Genomic DNA, 19699 nt, shown 5'->3' on the forward strand with positions numbered 1-19699 from the left:
ATCTTCAGAAGTGGAATGACAGGATCAGAGTCACATTTCCAAATGTGTGTGGAGAATACTTGCAGATGAGGTGGTTATGAGGCTATCAGTAGAGAGAGCAGTCAGAAATGGTTACATTATAGGACATTAAAAGTTAAGACTTGGAACATGGGAGTAGAAAAGAATCCGGGGTGTGTGTGTGTGTGTGTGTGTGTGTGTGTGTGTGTGTGTGTTTGCGCGCACGCGCGTGTGCATGCACATGCAGACCTTGGTATGTGTGGTAGGGCATGTGCATGCATGATAAGGACATGGGAGAAAAGGGGGCTAGGAAAGATAAGTTGTCTTAAACAGGGCATGTTTGAAGAGCTCATGGACCTCCAACATGTGACTGGTTTAAGTTGAAGTTGAAGACACACATTCTGGAGTCAGCCTCACAGATGGTATTGAAGCCATGTAAGTAGAGGAGATTCACTCAGGAGAATAATTAGAGTGAGAAGAGAAGAAGGAAGCTCACGGGACCCTCTGTGAAAAACAGCAACATTTAAGGAATGGTCAGAGGAATTAACCACAAAGGAATTCAGTGGTCCTAAGACATAACAGGAAGAACAGGAAGAGGAAACCTCAATCGAGGCAAAATCAAACTTTATGATGATGAAACTAAGATACTGTTGAAATAAGTGGGTTCATTAGAATTTCACAATAACTGCGCTAGTTGGGTAATTAGAAACCTTTTTGTTCTGAGGGGCTTTTCTTGGAATAAAGCACCAATATTTTTACATTATGATTTCTTTCAGAATTTATACACATTCTCACATCCATTATCTTACCTGAGCCTCACAATAATCCTGTGAGGTAAACAAGGTAAATACTGTTATCTCCATCTATAGGAAGTTGACCTTTAAAATCACAACAGCAAATAAGCTCCACGAGAAGTGTTCAAAACCCTACCTTTTTAGCATTAAAGTCTGTGCCAGCATTTGTCTCAGTTCATTAGGCCCCACATTTTTTAAACTGTGGAGGAAGCTGTGAGTGCCAAGGTAGATGTTGTTTATTTTTCCACTCTGAGTCTGGCAGGTCAGCTCTCCGTTATACAACAGCAAAGGTTTATGAGAGAAGGGAATTTTGGTGCCACCAGCCAAAATGACCTTGGATCCTATAAAACAGACATCTTAATGCTGAAAGTTAATACTCAGCACAAACAGCAGAAAAGAATGTTTTAATTTCATTGCAATGGACACTTATTTATCAACAAATGTACGAGAAAGTGATTCAGTACCTTGTATAGTGCCCTTGTGAAAGACGTAAGTGTATACCTTGTCATCATCATAAGCAACAAATACACCTTTATCCATGGGCCAGTTTTCCCAAAGAACACCTTTAATGGTCGGTGAAAAATCTGGAATCTCATAGGTGGTACCATTAACCTACAAAACAGAATTTACAGATTTGCCGCAAGTCTGTACATAAATCATCATTTGCCATCGTGGGAGCCTGTATGTAGCCTTAGTTGGCATAGCTTACTAACCCATTTCCAACCCAACAATGCTCTAACCATAATAGGAAGGAAAGTGTTTTTTTTCCCATTTCTGTACTACATCTAGCTTGAAAAAAACTGTACTTAAATGGCAAATCAAGGGTTTTATGTAAAATTCGGTGAATTTGCAGGAAAAACTACCAGCCTGGACACACAGCTTCAGGTTAAGGCAAAAAAAAAAAGCTGAAGCTGCTCAAGATGACAGAAATTCACAAACTATGAACACTTGTGTTTAGAAAATTTTCAGTAATACTGAACGTAAAAACACTCCAGCTAAAGAAGAAACATAACTTAATTCACATATGATTTGAAATTTAAATAAATTCCACTGGGTATGTTTTACTTCAAAAACTTCTCTACAGTGCGTTTTAACAAACAAACAATGTACTGTTACAGTAGTATAAGCTATTTAAAAAATAAATCCACGTATTCATGTGAACTTGGGCAGATAGGCGTATGTAGATCTTGAATGTAGAGCTGAGAAATACCTACTTTCTCCCTAATCTATCTACCTCTAAAAATAATGAAATACAAAATTTCTGCAAATAATCACTAATACTATAGCGCTGTGCTGTCCAGTACAGTAGCCACTATCTAATACCCACATGTGGCTACTGAGCATTGAATTGTGGCTAGCCCAAGTTAAGCGAGATGTGCTAAAGTATAAACTACACACTGGATCTCAAGGAGTTTAGTGTCAAGAAAGAGTGTAAAAGATCTCACGAATAATTTTTTATATAGATCATATACTGAAATAATAACACTGGGTTAAATTAAATATATTAAAATGAATTTCACCTGTTTCTTATCACCTTTCTTAGAAAATGTGGCTAGTAGAAAATTAAAAATGATATACGTGGTTCAAATTATATTCCTATTGGGTAGTGCAGCTTACCAGATATTGTCCTAATTACTTATATATGTAACCTCATGTAATTCTAACCTCACATTCTACAAGACAGGTACTATTATTATGCCCATTTGCAGATGAAGAAACTGAGCCACAGAGACATTTGCCCAAAGTCACACAACTAATAAGTTGAAGAGCCAGGATTTGAACCCAAGCAGTCTGGCTCCACAACCCATGCTTCTAACCACTATGCTACACTGACTCAGTTTGCAACGATGACATCATTGCCAGTGGACGGGTGGTAAAATTTTGTTTAAAAGGGCAGAGCTCAGTGCATCATCCATTTAGTTTTTATACAATAACCTACAAAGTATTCATTTTATAGATGGGGAAACTGGGAATCCAATCAAAGTGAGAGCTCATACCACTGATGCCATTTGCTGGCTGTGTGACCTTAGACAAGTTACTTATCCTTCCCATGCCTTAGCTTCTTCACCTATAAAATGGCAATAGTATGAGTATTTATTATTGCGGCTGCCATAAGGATTAAAAGAGATACCTGATATATGTAAAGACTACACAGCACAAAAATATTGGTTGTTATTATTACTAATCTTATACCCAGTTCTGTCTGTCTGTCTTTCAAGTCCATGCACTTAACTACTACACTCTACTGCCTCTTTCCAGGACAACATGTTCATGAACTTTCTAGAATACGTCACAAGTCATCCTTTACGGGCATATAAGGAGTGATGGGGTATACAGGTGGTTTTATTAGAGCATGTGTAAGAAAAATGTCATCTCTCCCGATTTTAATGTACAAAATGAGTCACTTCCTTACTATCTACACAATGAGGGAAAAAATAGGTTGAATAAACATACATGTGAAAGGAAATTGCAAGTAAATATAATAATTTTAAAGATGAATGGTTGCAGTCTGAATAGTTATGTATTTTCATATATGTACATCACAGGAATAATGTTTCTCTCAAATTTTCTGAAATTGAGTAGAAAATTAAGCTGCGATAGTAGCACACTATAACAGGGTGTATGTTAGAATCAAATAAAGTGCACAGCACTCGGTCTAGGATCCAAGGGCCTTAGCATAGCCTCCTCCTGTGTCTGAGGCCACGGGGAAGACTCTGTACCACAAGCTGTCCCTACTCATGGAAAAAACTGGGTATTATTTAAAAGAGGAATTTATTCCTGTGGGTACCACACTGACATCTTGCCCAACCACCTAAAATTCTAACCTACCAATGAGATCTTAACTTGGATAAAAGCAAACACCCATCCACATGTTGGGTTAGAGAGAGCCTGTGCTCTGATGGACTCATTCTTTGGTGTAGATTTTGTTCTACCAGGGTGTTTCTTCTTAACACCTAATCAAGTTGCAGGTTAGAGCTGGAAAAGAGAATGGGGACGATCAGCAACAAGTGAGATAATTCTAGATCTTGAGGGGCTGAAGGGTGCTAAAGCGGTAAAGAGGGCAGCGCTTTAACTAATACCCACTAACTAGCTACCCTGTGCTCGACAGCATGTCTGGAAAACTCATCTCACTGAAACCTCATCCCAACCCCAGGAGGGAGGTCATATTAACCTCTTTAACAGAAATTATCAAGGAAAGAAAAACTGTAAAAGAAAAAAGAGAATCACATCAACTTATTCAGACCCGTCTCTTTGCCCTTTCCCCAGCAGTCAGACCCCAGTTCTGACTAACTCCTGTCAGATACCTGACTTACCTTCCACCCTCTGTGAATCCTGTCTAAGCATCCGTTTCCACCTGTGGCAAACCCACACAGGGGAAGCGAAGCAGCTCTGATGCATTATACCCTGTTACAGAAAGGAAATCTGTACAAGACTGAATTTCCTTAAGTAGAAGGAACTCAAAGTTGTCTTTATATTTGTTATTTTCCTCACTTGTTTTGTGACTGGGAGAGAAATAGGTTGAATAAGAACTAGCACATTAGGAATTTTGCATAAATAATCCAGTCACTCCTGTGGAAACCTGGAGAGAGAGAGAGAGAGAGAGAGAGAGAGAGAGAGAGAGAGAGAGAGACAGAAAGAAAGAATTAAAGAAAGAATTAAAGAAACGGAAAAGGAAAAAAAAATGACGGGAAGAGAAAGTAAGAAAGGGAGGAAAGGAAGAGAGAGAGAGAGAAGGAGAGAAACAGAAGAAAGGAAATCTGAGTATTTAGGAAAGTGAATAGTGAGGGGAAAGCTGTCTTCACTGAATTGTATCTTCTCCAAGGAGAAGCACAGACACCTGGAACAGGTGTTATTAAGGTCAAGAACAGCTGCAGGCTATATGAACTGTGACCAAGAACATACTAAATCACTAACCAAAATAAAAAAATAAATGGAAACTCCAAATAGAGTGATGTAAAAACACATCTCCTTTTCCTAAATCTATTTTCAAAAAAGTTAAAGGTGTGTAAAAATAAGAGTCACTGACTCTAAAAATGGGTCCATCTGTATTGAATCATCTAATACAAAAATACCTGTTCTTTGGGTCTAGAACCTTTAAGAGAAGAAGAAACTCATCTGAGGTGGGCATAAAGGACAGGGTAGAGTCCCAGCCTACCTTATCACATATCTGGAGAGAAAAGTCAGGTACCTGAAGATATACTGTAATACTGAACAGTCAATACGTTTAAAAGTGGTACAGGTAACTGTTTCTTCGCTAAAAATCTCTCTGGGGCTGAAAAATTGCAGAATGGAAAAGTTTTCTTGATGTAACTAGTCATGAAATAGATCACAAATATTGTATCATAAATATTATAACAAAGTACTATTATCCTTGACTCTGTTTATGACAAAATGATTTTATATATATAAAATATATTTTACAAATACTTTTGTCCATATGTTGCATTTTTTAAAAACAAGCATTTAAAAACATTTCTAGACTTACGGGACAGTAGACAAATCCATCACTTTTTTCATCAATGAAAACTAATCTGGTCCCATTTGGGTCAGGAAAAATCTTTTTCACACTGACAGGATGTCGATAATCATCAACGAACTGCCAATCTTCAACGTAGAAATACTGAATGACACCAGTCTACAAAATAATGCAGACATAGAAATATAAAAGGTTGTCAAGAAAACAGTGACTTTCAGCATTAAACATACTTCCTAATTTGAAGAGGAAAAAAACCGTCATATTTTTGATGAAGGAAGAGTCTAAGAATATTATATATGCCAGGTAAAGACCCAAGAAAATACGTAAAATGAGAATGTACATGTGATTCAACAGTCTATTAATTCTAGCTTTTTTAGTGATATTAAAGCTTAATTGAGTTTCAGGTTTTCCACTGGCAGGAAATACCCCTAAGTGTTTGAGTAACTTTCAAATCATTGTATTTTAATTATTTATGCTGTTAATAGACAAACTCTAAAAGTAAGTTCAAAATAAAAACCAAAAAACCACCTGATACAATTAATTGTATTTCTATATATTAGCAATGAACAAGTAGACACCCAAATTTAAAAATACTACTTATAATCATTCAAAAAATAAATCTTGCTTGTTCAAGTCCCGCCTCTGCTACAAACTTACTAACCTCTCAATCTTCAATGTCCTCATCTCTAAAACTTCCCTACTTATTTTACAGAGTTACTGAGATAAGTGATATCAGGCTTTACAAATTGTTGTGTCACACAAATGTATTGTATTTACTGTTATTTACCATGTCACTCACGGTTACCTGATACATGAGACCTATCCTACTGGTGTATATTAGCACAAAGATTATTTAGGTCAAACTTCAATTTATAAAGTTTCTCTTATGTCAATAAGCATATTTTTTTAAATGCTCTTTTTAAAAAACAATTTAATGTGTGAAAATATAACCTTTGAAACAGTGAATAATTGTTTTTCTAATGGAGAAAACATCTTTTCTACCAACCTTACTAAATTCTTTTAGAGACTGAACAAGATAACAGGTATGATATGCTTTGAAAAATCTTTGAAAACTTTTTATAAATATAAGATGCTATTACTGTAACTATGCTTTATGTCCATGTGGCTAATGTAATATATAGAGGTATTGGTGGTTCCGAAATAAAAAGACCGAAATACTGAAGTGGGATTCTCAGTATTCTGTTAATTTTAGTATTAAATTCCTGCTAAATGTAGGCACTGGAGATGTAAAGGTGAATGAGGTATCTTATGTTCATCATCAAATTAAATCATCAAAGCATCTGGATAAAGAAAATGAGGCTTGCAGAGGTTAAATAGGAGCTAGCAAGTTAAATAACTAGTATTTGAGCCCAGATTTTCTCAACTCCAAAGTTCGCTTTTTTTTGCTATGCCCTCAAAATTGCTTATAACCACAAAAGTACTCAATAACTGGCAAATCATGCCACCTATGTGCTCCACATAAGTGTATATTTGTATGTTTATATTATAATTATACATACATTTGTATAATGTATATTTATATTGTATGTTTATGTATACATAATAAATATTACCAAGTACAAATCAGAACTTGCCCTATATTCTGTATTAAAAAAGACAATACGTACATCTGTACCATAGATGAGGAAATCACCAGTTAAGGCATGACATAAAATACGGCACTTATCATCCACTGCTGGGAAAAGTCGAGTCTCACGTTCTTCTTGAGCATCCAAAATTTTACTTTCTATCTAAAACATAAAGAAGAGTGGCTCATAGATTTATCTGAGTCAACCTGGTCTGCAACATTGAGGAGAGGGTCTTCCAGTTAACATTCAGACTGACCAGACTACTGCAGACCAGCTTACTCGGACAGTTATCAGGCAGGAACCACAGTTTGCTGGCAGAGTGGCATTAGACAACACTCTTCCATCGGAATAGTCTCTAGTTATCTAACAGCTCATCTCTTTGGTTTCCCAGAAGCAGAGCCAGGAAATACATGTGGGAGATGTCCTGGTATAGAAACCCCATATTCTTGGAGCCAATACCTCTTGAGCAACTCGAGAGCATAGTTTCAAGGATCCCACAAGCGACATGCCCAAATGTAGGAGTCAATGCATTCCAGGAGCCCAGATGTATGGTGTTCCCAGCGGTTTTCCTATATAGTTCATTTATAGTTTCTAGATGCTGTTTACCAACAGGGTCATTTTTACCGTAAGCACTGGTGCAAGTAGCACAGTTGGTAAACTGCCAGGATTCTTGGGAACAGAGCCAGAAAGTTAACAGAACATCTCATGCAGAAGCGTAAAGGGTTTTGTTAATCCTTTATCCACACCTGGCTTTCTAGCTAGTTACACATGGTTACTTCCTGGACAAAGTTCTTGATAATAAGACATTAGGATGTTCATCGACATCACATAATTGAGCAGGCCTCCAGGGCATGAAAATCATCCTTACCAAATGTAACTGCACTTTGCCTTCAAAAAGTGCAGCAGCATAGTCAGAATGAAGGCAAACACTGGCTACTGTCCCCAGATACTCCACATCTTTCAATTTTTTAACACCTGTAGCAATTTTTTTAAAAAAAACAACATTAAAACATAAATAAAATTTATATAAAGTTTTGAAAATAATTTTAAATGTACCCTCTGCAAGGAAATATTGAACCTAAAATTTTTATTTTATCCATTCTAAAGAAAATCTTAGTTGCCATATAAATGTCTTCAGGAATTCCATACTGGTTCACATGAAACAAATAGAAAATAAAATCACATACAAAACAACCAAAAAGTAAACCTTAGTGACAATAAGCTTAATGGTGTGTTCTATCTGAGGATAATTCTCAGCCTTGCTCTGTTCCTGAGGGATATCTGACCTCGAGTGGGGGGAAGGGAGAAGAAAAAGGGGAAGAAAAAGCAAGGCGCCCTTCAGATGCTGTTGGTCATTATTCAAACAGTAAACGTGGGGGAGGGAAGCAGCTTCTATTAAGTACCTACCAGCCCAAGGAGTGCCTAAGAAAGTCATATGCAAAGGCAGATCATGTATTTTATTTAATTTTCCGCATGACCCCTTACAAGCAGAAGAATCCTCATTTTCCAGATAAATAACCCAAGGTTACAGGGATAAAGAATTTGTCTAGAGTCATCTCGCTAAAAGAGGCAGACGGGACATGTGAATCCAAGGCCAGACTCTGCCCTCTATACCACGCCGTCTTTATTACAAAGGTAAAGAATAAAACCTTTCCAAAAATTATGCAAATTTTTAGAGGATCCGATTCACAAAATCTTTTAAACTAAGAAGGAGATGTCGAAAGAAAAAAGAGTGAAAGACGGTCTTTAAAGAAACTTTCAGTGCTTCCCAAATAAGAACAGAAATTATATGCTAGATAAGAAAACAACTGGATTTAGACTTGCCATTCTCTCCAAGGACGTAAAACCAAGCTCGATTATTCATTCCCACAGCCAGATGATAAATTCCTACTGCTACAAAGTTGGGTTCCACATCAACAGAAACCATGATCGGTAGCTGCTATAACATAGAAAAGTAACAGTAGTCAATCAAATGCTAAAACGGTTTTGATTTTACTAATAAATAAAAATAACACCATTTTCATACTCCTTCCACAGGGTTGGCGACCGTGACCTCAAGGAGGGAGGTGAGATATGCAATCCTTGTGCTGCAGGCATCCCCCAGTACAGGAAGCTTGGTCAGGAAAACATGGAGCGAGCCCCTCTGGGTAGACAGTGCCAGCAACTGGCCATCATCTGTCCAGGACAAGGTGCCCAATCCTGAAATAATTGACAAAACAAAGGATTATTCAAAAACAAATATACTGTGGCAGGCAAACAAGCAAATATTTTCACTTAAGCGATCAGAGGCACAAAAATCTTCAAATGTTTTCTTTACTAGTTTAAGTCGTCTTTATTTGAACCAGGAAATTCACCATAGATTGGCATATGAACATGAGCACTGATCTCTATTTAATATTGGTTCAAAGGGAAAGTACATAAGAATTTAGATTTTACAATTGAATTTGGGATAAAATTCACTATAAATCTTTGGATCAAAGTGAATTTATATCTTTCTGGTCAAGGAGTATGACTCAACATAATTACTAAAATAAGGAGGCTATTTTAGAGAACACCAGTGAAGGGTGTTCATTTTATTCCTCCTACAATGAATGCAAATCATACAACAACAAACACATTATTCTCTGTTATTGGAAATGATAAAATGTCAATCTGCTTCAAAAAAATCAATACCTTTATTTTCATCATCCAGGTTGATTATAGCATACATGTCTTTTAATTCTGCTAAGTCATGGATTTTAATGCTGAAAAATAAAATATTAAATGAGCTGTAAGTAAAATTATTTTTGTCCCAAACAATAAGTGATACATATTTAATTTTTATAGTCTATTCATAATCAGACATTATAATTTTTGCTTTCAGCAGTCACATATGTGTTAAAGATCTCAAAAGAAATAAAAGTCTATTATATTTACCTATTTACCATTTCTGTTGCTCTACCTTCATTCTTGATGTCCCACATTTCTGTCATCTGTTTTCTATCTAAAGAACTTCCTTCCATAATTCTTTTAGAGCAGGTCTGCTAGCAATAAACTCTCTTCATTTTCCTTCATCTGAAAATGTTTTTATTTTCCCTTCATTACAGATGGATATTTTCACTGGTATGGGATTCCAGTTGACAGTTCTTTCGGTACTTTTAAGAATGTTGTGACACTTTCTTCTGGTCTCTGTGGTTTATGGTGAGAAATCTACTGTCATTCAAAAAGTTGTTCTCTGGCCACTTTCAAGATTTTTTCTTTGTCTTTAGCTTTTAGCAGTTTGTTTATGATGTATCTGTAACTAGATTTCTTTGGATTTATCCTTTTGGGGATTTGCTGAGCTTGTACAATATATATAGGTTTATGTCTTTTGCCAAACATGAAGTTTCCAGCCATTCATTATTTCTGATACTTTTATGACACAAATAAGACTTTTTGGTATTGTTTCACAGGTCCCCGAGGCCTCTGTTCATTTTTTTCTCAGTCTGTTTGTTCTGTTCAGATTAGATATTTCTACTGATCTATCTTCAAGTTCACTGACTCTTTACTGTGATTGCCACTGTTAAGTACTGCATTAAATTTTTCAGTTCTTGAATTTCCATTTAGTTCTTCTCTCTGTAAGTCCTATCTCTTTTCTGAAACTGCTTCCATGTGTTTTGAGAATAAGAGCCCTTACCTCTGAAAGCATTTTTATAATAGCTGCTATCTTTATCATCTTGGCATTGGCATCTTTCAATTGCCTTTTCCAAAGCAAGTTGGTATTTTCCTCATTCTTTTGTATGTCAAGTAATTTGGGGTTATATTCTGGACGTTTTGAGTATTACGTTAGGAGAGTCTGTGTCTTGTTTAAATCCCATGGAGAAGGTTATTTATTTATTTTGTAAGCAGGCAATCAACCCAGTTGGGTTCAGGCCACCAGTTTCACCCAGCCTTCTGTCGGTTATGGTTTCAACGTCTGTTCCACTTTCCAAGCCTGTGCAGTGGTATTTGGATATATTCCTGTATGGCCCACTCAGTGTCCAATGTAGGACCTGTGCTATTACATATTCCTTAGTTCAGTTCTCAAAGTCTTTGGTATGTGTTTACGATGATATACACATACGCCACTCAAAAGTGAACCTGGGAGTTCATAAGTGTCTTTATAGGGCTATTTTCCAGAGCTTCTCCCTCTCTGGGATGTCCCTGGTATTTTTCCAGTTTCCTAAAGCTCCCCTTTTTGGTCCTCCAGCTGAAAAGCTGCAGCTCTAGTTACCATGCTCTACCTTGTACTTCCCACTACACCCGCAGCTGCAGCGAAGCAGGGGAGGACAGAGAAAAATAAGTAGGTTTTCCCTGTCTTCTTGGCATCGCAGCTTCTCCAACAGGAGAGGAAGGTTATCCTTCATCCGCATTGTAGGTGCCTGGGGGTCCTTGCTGCCATTGCTGTCCCTGCCATGGTGAGAATGCTTGGTAGCTGAGACATGAGACAAAAGAAAGAACATCGGGGGGATTTCCCCACCTCTAAGTGTTAGGAGTTCTCTCCTGCAACTTGAGCCTGAACTAGAGGGCTCCCCTCAGAGCTCCTCTGTCCATGCTCTGGTGCCTACTTCCAGATGTTGGGCTGCCGAAAGTCCTGAGACTGGAAGACAAATGGGAGACTCACCACTGTTTCAGTCATACTTCAAATTCTGGTTTCCTTTGTCAATCTGCTACAATTCACTTTTCAGAGTCCTGAAATAGACTTTCTATGCATTCTGTCCAAGTTTTATGGCTGTACTTAGTGAGAGAGACAGAGTAGAGTGCTTACTCCGTGTTACCCGGGACTGCCTATTTTAAGATTGATTTTCAAGCATATTCAATTTTAGTATTTCAGGTTTTACCCTAGGTGTTTAAAGCAGAAGTCTTAGAAATTTTCAACTGAACCACAAATGTCTATTCTTGCCCTGTCCAGGAGGCACCATCAGCTCTCCTTCAACCAGGTGTTCTAGGAATGGGTTCCAGGTAGAAACACCTCAGGCTGAGAATGTCCCCAGTAAAATGCCTTTTCAGAATGCCGAAACCTTCAGGATGCCCACCCACCAGCTGTAAGGAAGGCTTACAGCTGTGACTCCAGACCCACCTCACGGCGCTTTGCGTCCACACAGCAGGCTCCGCCACAGTTCAGCACGGGGAGTGCAGGGATGACTCCAGTGTGACCTGACCAGGGCAAAGGCCACCGAGTACCTCAAATGAACAGAGATGACTGCAGAGGTCCTGGGGACTTGACGTTGGTCATCCTCCATGCCGGCATTCTTTGAGCCCTGTCAGCATCTGTCCCTACTGGCCTCATCCCACCTGATCTGAGGAAAGTCAGGAGCCAGCACTGTGGGACGAGAGGCAGTGAGGGCCACTGATCAGGCGGGGCTCTGTGTCCTCTCCATACGGGTGGGGCTGATCAGTAACTTTGGCCTCTGGTTGCTCTTGCACTGAGGTCCACTGCATTCCTGGGGAGGCTGTGGGCAACAGGGTGTCACCTAGGCTCTATTTCTAGTGACCACTCATGTCCATATCCAATTTGGGCACAAAGATTGTTCGTTACCTCTGCAAGTGAGCTCGACTCCAAGACACACTGCAGAGTAGATGAGACTGGGGGCCGAGCCCTGTGGCCTCAGCACCAGGGTAAGACCATGGCACTGGGGACATTCAGACATTTGCTCTGGAGCAGGACAGAGAGGTCATGGTGAAGGGAAGGTTCTCAGTGAGCTGGGATGGAGGTGTCTCTGAGGGGGTGTCTCTTGAGGCCCAGGGAAGCAGTGTTGGGAGCAGAGAAGGAATGGGCTGGGGTCAGGGTGGGAAGAGCCACGCAAAGGACGAGGCAGCCTTCGGGTGCACTGCCAGAGCACAGGAGCCTCCGCGCGGCAGCCTGTGCCTTTGAGAACCTGTGTGTGCTGAGCTTGCAGTTCACTGACTCCTGGATTCTTCCCCGCAAACTGCAGCTGCCTGTTCAGGGGACCGCCAGGTGGCCTTCTTCTTGACCAGAGTCACCCCAGGATCCAGGCTTGGCTGCAGGGGTGGGGCTGATGCTGCTCCCCAGTCACCAGCAGATGCCACACACATGGGTTTCTGAGAACTGAAGTTGCCATCCATGGGGCACACACAGGGGTGCTCACCCCCGTGCACACTGCAGCCTTAGTACTGGGAGCGCCCAGTGTCGGCTACACACAGGCCTCCACAGGAGTCCATCACACCACACGTGCTCTGTATCATACCTGTGACCCGTGTCGCTGGGGCCTTACCCACGTGTCACTCTGGTTTTGATTTTAGTGTCCATGTCTCTTGGTTTTAGTATGATTTTTCCTGATGAGCTTGAGCACTAGGTATACTGGCGTTCCCCTTGGTGGAAACTGTCCTTGCCCACGTACCTGGTGGCTAGAGGTGGCCTTTGGGCTGTAAATGCTGTCACACACAACTGGTGGTCTTGGGCCTGTGGTGATGCAGAGATTCCCTAGTCTAGTGTTTCCCACTGTTATTTTTATCATCCAGAAATTTAACTTTTTAACTAGTCAAATTTGTTGTACTTTTACTTTACAATCTCTTCGCTACTTCAGCCCTTACTAAGCAAGTGTGCTTGATATCTGGGATGGATGCTGTTTGCTTTCTACTGGTTTCCTGTGGCTTGCTGTCCATGTGTTTCCCTAATCCAGACGCTGCCGCGCAGGTTCCCACGTTACTCTCCAGCTGCCTCCTGCACTCATCACAGTGTTCCTGTCCTACTGACACCTGTTTTCTGCTATAATAAACATCTGTCCTGACCTGCTCATAAAACAAATTTTTTTTCCAACTGCAAACATGTTCTAAGAGTATAAGAAAGTATGGTTGATAGATTTATATCAGCTATCAAAGTCTTGCAGAATCTCTTGAATATTCCTAGATAAGCTTTCCTAGGAATTTGTGAATGTACTTACCAGTTATCACCACATGTAGCAGCTTTGTTAAGGGTCTGTGATACTGCAATACCTGTTAGACTATCTTTATGGTCACGACCCTGAAATATCTCTTGACCAATCTCTCGAATATAAGTGGAAACGACCACAAAAATTCCACTTGTAAAACCAATCATGATATAGCCATCACCATACCTATAGCAACAAAGACAATAATAGAGTAAAAGGGAGATTAACAATCATTGGCAATGCAGTAAATGAGCAAGTACTTTAAAACTCAGAAATTAGAGAATATAATTTATCAAGGGCCTATGTGCCAGATAACGTGCTAGGTTGTTTCACATACTAAATCACAGTCTGTAATCCAGAATATGTTATATACAGAAGTATTATTTTTAACCTTTTAAATCACCATAAAAAAATAATGATTTAAAAGGTTAAAAATAATTGCAAAAATCGCAATTACTTTTGCACCAACCTAAAAAAATGCTACAGCCATTTTTAAATATAATTAGTAAGGAAAAACACATGGGTATCTTTCTGTAATGAGCTTTTTGTACATACCAACTATAGCAGACAATATTGCCATAGCACTGCTGAAATTCCAGATCAACTGGGTTATCTGGTTCATTCAAGTTAAAAAGAAGCAACGTTTTCTTGCCAACCACCACACTTATCTGCCAGAAAAGATTAGGAGATTGTGAATTGAATTACTCAGGACTTCATATAAATACCAATAAGCAAATTCAAAATGCTGAACCTAATTTATAAAACAAGTCAAACTTAGATATGTTAAATGTTGTAATTTGTAAGAGAACAATGTGACTAAAACATACATTTTACTAATATACAGTCTGGGATGAATCCTTCGCTTTATATATATCCCATATACCCCTTGAAGTATCCGAAAATAGCTAGGTGGAATAATTTTTTTAAATTCTCTATACTTCTCATTAGAGTATTGTGCAATACACGATTGTAAGTCTGACATAGTTCCATTGAAACTGAATTAATATTCAGAGTATAGAGTCTTCCATCCTAAGAGGTCATTCTGATTTGGGGCCATCTGGGATGACAACTCCACACCTGGGTAGATATTCCAACCTGGCTTTTTATATCATCACTCTTTCAATCACCTGCAGGTCACTGGTCAAGGTGGTTACAATAGTATTCCTCTGTTACTCACACAAGTCAATACCTAACTATAATTTTCAGAGGTGGATGTAATTTTGTTGAGGAGAGAAAAGAGTACATTGCTTATTTGGGCTCATTAAGAGTGATGAATATATATAAAAAGAGAAACACTGATATATTTCCTTGATTCTAAGGTCCTATCAATTACAAGTAACTGTCAATTTAATAATTGCTTTTTAAGAAAGAGAAACCTTATTTCATTTAAATATATGTATATTGATTATAAAAATTGTCTGGATTTCAGAATGTTAAAATGTGGAAAGGGAAAATGCATCTAAACTATTAAAAAAAATAAAAACTACAATTTACAGAGCTCTGGTCACAACTGATAGAGCAAAAATAAAAGACATAGTAATCAATACTTCTTTAGGTACCCCCACTCTTTTTGCTACCCCAAGAATGAGAAGAGCAACATCAACTCTAACAGGAAGATGTCCTCATTTGCTGTGACACCAGGTAGCCAGCAGCAGAAAAACCACTTCTAGGCCTGAGAGACTGGGGCCTAAATTGATTTAATAAGTGACAGACCATAATTTATTTATCGCTATCGATTCTGAGCCATCCTAGAAAAGGAGAGTATATTCTACAAAATTATCAAAATAATTTGGACATGGATTTGATCTAGAATTCTTACTGTGCTTTCAGTAGCATAGATTCGCTCATCGGTCTTCATCATGGAAAACTGCATGTTGCTAGGCTCATATCTCACTGATGTCTGCAGGGATAAAAATATTGTCACTATGAATAAACGCAACACTCAAGTTCACTCTAAATGTTAATAAAACAGGTACCTTGCTTTCATTTCTGTTATATGTTGGACTAATAATAATCTGAAATTCCCACTGCTACAAACATCTAGAATTCCTGGATGAAACAGAACACATATCTCATTAAAGATATACACAAGCTTGAAAGAATGTAAAGAAAATGTCCAAAGACTATAAGCAGAGATCAAACTGGAAACCACAGTGTGTGCAAACACTGATGCTGCAGCTATCCAGAGCAACTGGTAAAAGATGACAATAAGGAAGCTCGTTTAACTTGGGCTGAGCTTTGGGTCAGAAAAAAGCTGAAAAAGTTCTTTTCAAATCAAAGACTTTCCTTCCTATTCTCCTTATGGTCTGAGGTTCAGATTTCTACTTTGAGTGGTCTAGAAAATCCCTGCCATATTTGACAAAAACAAATCCAACGTTTCTTCCAATGTTGCAAAAATATGTCCACAGATAAGCCCTACTGCATATGAGTTCACAAATCAAAATGAGAAAAATCACAAAGAAACCATGTATCAAAGCAAAAGTTAGCAGATCTAAAATAATGGAATTATCAGAGGGATAATAAAATACTTTGAAAATGACTAAAGACATAAAAGACTTATAAGTACAAGAAAATACTTTAAAATAAGAAATCCAGACAGATTTTTAAAAGTACAAAGTACTTTCCAGAAACAAAATATTTTTAAAAATCTCAATGGAATAGACAGAAGACAAAGACAAATTTGAAGAATAAGTGAACTGATTTGATGAAATTATTCAGAAGGTTACAAAGAATGACAGAAAGAAACTAAGAAGAGAAATTAAGAGCTATGAGTAGGTCCAACATATGTCTAACAGATACTTCAAATGGACAGAATGGAAAGGGAAAAAGGTAATATTCAAAAAGATAATAACTAAGAATTTTCCAGAGTTGATGAAAGACAGCAATCTTCAGATTCAGAAAGCAATCTTCAGATTATCCTCAGCAGGATAAATAAAAATAAATCCACACAAGTAACACTGATCTGCAGAATAGTCAAAAGTTAAAGCCATTCAGAGACAACACCAAAAAAAGCAATACTTTTAACGTATGTTTTGCTTACCACATGATAACTTAAGTAGTATGTCTAATTCTGGAAGCATACTTCTTAGCAATCAGAAATGAGAAATAGTTATCTTGCATGTAAATAATGACTGAATGAATGGTAGTGGCTTCCTGGGATGTTATGTGGAAAAATATTGTAGGGACATGAGTTGATTCAATGCAGGAAAAAAAAATGCCAGTGTCTACTGATGATGTCTAATATGGATACCAGTGTGGGGAGCTAAGGCATTTGTACTATATATCTACCATTCTAATTCTAAAAGGCACCAAAAGAGAATGATCAAAATTATAAGATTTCCAGAAAATAATTTTTACACTAATGTCACTTAATCTTCCTTATGAACCATTTTAGTTATGCTATGATTCTGCTGAACATGGTTGAGTTACTTACTTTGGCCTAACTTTCAAAACTTTCCAGATACAGGAACCAACTTTCCTCTTCCACCTTATTTTCTATAAATTCACAATCAAAGCTCATACCTTCAGCAAAGTCAATCTCAAACAAGCCATAAGCCAGATGTAATAAGTTCTTCCTCGTATCTTTGTTCATGCTGTTTTTCTTGAGTTGAAAGACACAGACTGCTACATGTTTTACAGTAACCACTAAAACAAGGGCACATGGTCACCTAGGTAGACTGAATTTACAGCTTCCCTGGCAGCAGTTAAGTGTGACCACTACATTTTAATTATATGGTATGAATGTAAATAATAAATGCATTTTCCACATCAGATCCTTTACAAATTTCTTGCACGCCACTTCTCTTTCTCCCTTACCCAGGCTGAAATGCAGAGGTGGTGCTAGTATGCTAGCTTTAACCATGTAGATGGGGGGAAAATACCTTAGAAAATGGCATAGCAATAAGATGGAAGGAATCTGGGACTCTGCACAACCCTGTGAATCAGAGATTATACATAGATGACCTGCCTACCTCTCTCTGTTACATGAGAAAGAAAAACAGGGGAAAACCACCCAAATGACCATATTCTCAGAGCTCTTGTAATTTAGGGTCTCTCTGTTACAACAGTTTAGCCTACACCCTGACTGATTCAGATCGCCTTCTCTTTTTTAAAGATTCACAGTACAGCTTTCATTGATCTCCTCCATTTCACAAGTGCTGCAGGATTTGTAAGCTGTATCACAAAATTTGGCAATCAATCATAAAAGACCACGTGTGTTTTATCATGATTAGTTTTGTCCTCTCAAGAGTAGGGGACTTCAGTCAGCAGCCTAAGATGGTCACAATGATCCTCACCTCCTTGTTTCCATGCCTTGGTTTAAACCCCATCCCTGCCCCCTTGAGTATGGGGCTGGATCTAGTGATTCACTTCTAGAGAACAGAATATGGAAAAATAATTTTGAAATCAGCTAATTTATAAAGAGATTGTGGCGTAGGCTTGAATGCCTGCTTGCACAGTTTCTCCAGTGGCTATGTTGTGAGGCCCTCTATGGAGAAATCCATGTAGCAAGAAAACGAGGCAGGTTTCTAGTCAACAAATAGCCAGAGAGGAACCGAGGCCCTGAGCCTAACAATGTATAAAGAACTGAACTCTGTCAACAACTACATGAGAGAGTTTGGAAACAGATTTCCCCCAGTCAAGCCTTCAGATGAAACTGCAGCCTTGACTGATATGATTGCAAGCCTCATGAGAAAGCTTGAGGCAGAAGCACCCAGCTTAGCTGCATCTGCATTCCTTATCCACAAAAACTGTGAAACAATCAATGTTTACTGCTTTAAACGGCTACGTTTTGAGGGAATTTGTTACACAGTGATAATTAATACAGAGCCATACTTTGTATTTCTTCTAAAGTGCATAGCATAGGCTCATGTACCTAGCAGATACTCAAAGAATGTGTTAGTCAGTATTGCTCTAGCAATACTAAATCATAAGCCAAGTGGTCTAAAGTGAAATTTTCCCGTTGGTGAGAGTACTATGTAGCTATTGGTAATACAAATTATGAGGAGCCACTAAAGAGCTAATCAATAGGGTTATTTGAACAGTAGTAAAATCTAATTCTAAAATTAAATTTAATTAGGGTTAGTTTGGAAGCAATTTAACAAATCAGTTAAAAGTATGGGCTGTAGAATTAGGCAGACATGATTCTGAATCTAGTTATTAACATTTATATCATAAATATAAATATACTATCTATACAACATTTATATCATATACATATAAATACATATAAAATACCCAAATATACTATCTGACTATAACCACAGCACTGATAATCCATGCTAATAGTACACAATGGGAAATGTCCAAAGGAGGATATTTGGATAAAGCATTCATGCTAAAGAAAAATGTCCTAATACATAAAAAGTTTTTGATGTTTAGAATATGGAGATATTCTATACATACATATCATGTAGAGATTTAAAAAACTGATAGATTAGTTTGAGAGACAAACTTTATTTTAGGTAAAATTTTGAATACATCAGACCAACGTGATGTTACTGTATTACCTGTCTTATTGTGTCACCTTCCTGATTACTAACGGTAATCATTTTATCTTCACCACCTAAAGCAAGCAGATTTTCTGCATTCCAACATCCACATGTGATTCTCTTAGTATGTTTTCCTGAAAAAGAGATGATTTTTGTACAGACACATGGATTTCTCAAAAAAATCATTTTAAACATCTGTGCTGTCAATCTGAAAGTTTGGGTATACACCATGGAAATTAAACAGACGAGGAATTTAAAATTTCATCAGTTAGTGTCTAAGCAACCTTATTTAAAACAGTTTACCAACTTGTAAATCAAGACAATGGTATAAAAGGGCAACACTATTTTCCAACTTTTTATGTGGATATGAGCATAGACCCTGACATGAAAAGATCTTCCACTCCTCAACGAGTTCATTTACCACATCAACAAACCTGTAATGATACCATAAGTAAATCCCAAA

The 19699-nt window shown here is 37.9% G+C and overlaps 1 protein-coding gene across 5 annotated transcripts in view; it reads right to left on the minus strand.

Moving 5' to 3' along the window:
• WDR19 (WD repeat domain 19) overlaps positions 1-19699 on the minus strand; it is a 67030-nt gene that overhangs the window by 34857 nt on the left and 12474 nt on the right. For 2 of the 5 annotated variants that reach the window (XR_013993712.1, XM_081054672.1), the window contains exons 6-17: positions 19255-19370; positions 15567-15647; positions 14303-14415; positions 13760-13933; positions 9531-9601; positions 8884-9056; positions 8682-8796; positions 7726-7832; positions 6897-7019; positions 5278-5427; positions 1256-1403; positions 928-1132 (exon numbers count right to left, since the gene is read on the minus strand). Coding sequence is in view for 4 of the 5 variants with exons in the window: in XM_081054672.1 (XP_080910798.1) it covers positions 928-1132; positions 1256-1403; positions 5278-5427; positions 6897-7019; positions 7726-7832; positions 8682-8796; positions 8884-9056; positions 9531-9601; positions 13760-13933; positions 14303-14415; positions 15567-15647; positions 19255-19370 (1576 nt within the window). In the remaining variant the exon portion in view is untranslated. Of the gene's footprint in view, positions 1-927; positions 1148-1255; positions 1404-5277; positions 5428-6896; positions 7020-7725; positions 7833-8681; positions 8797-8883; positions 9057-9530; positions 9602-13759; positions 13934-14302; positions 14416-15566; positions 15648-19254; positions 19371-19699 lie in introns of all 5 variants that reach the window. The other 3 variants (XM_081054671.1, XM_081054673.1, XM_081054674.1) reach the window with 2 other exon arrangements.

This window comes from Rhinolophus hipposideros, assembly GCF_964194185.1.
Source record: "Rhinolophus hipposideros genome assembly, chromosome: 1".
NCBI classification, from domain to species: domain Eukaryota; kingdom Metazoa; phylum Chordata; class Mammalia; order Chiroptera; family Rhinolophidae; genus Rhinolophus; species Rhinolophus hipposideros.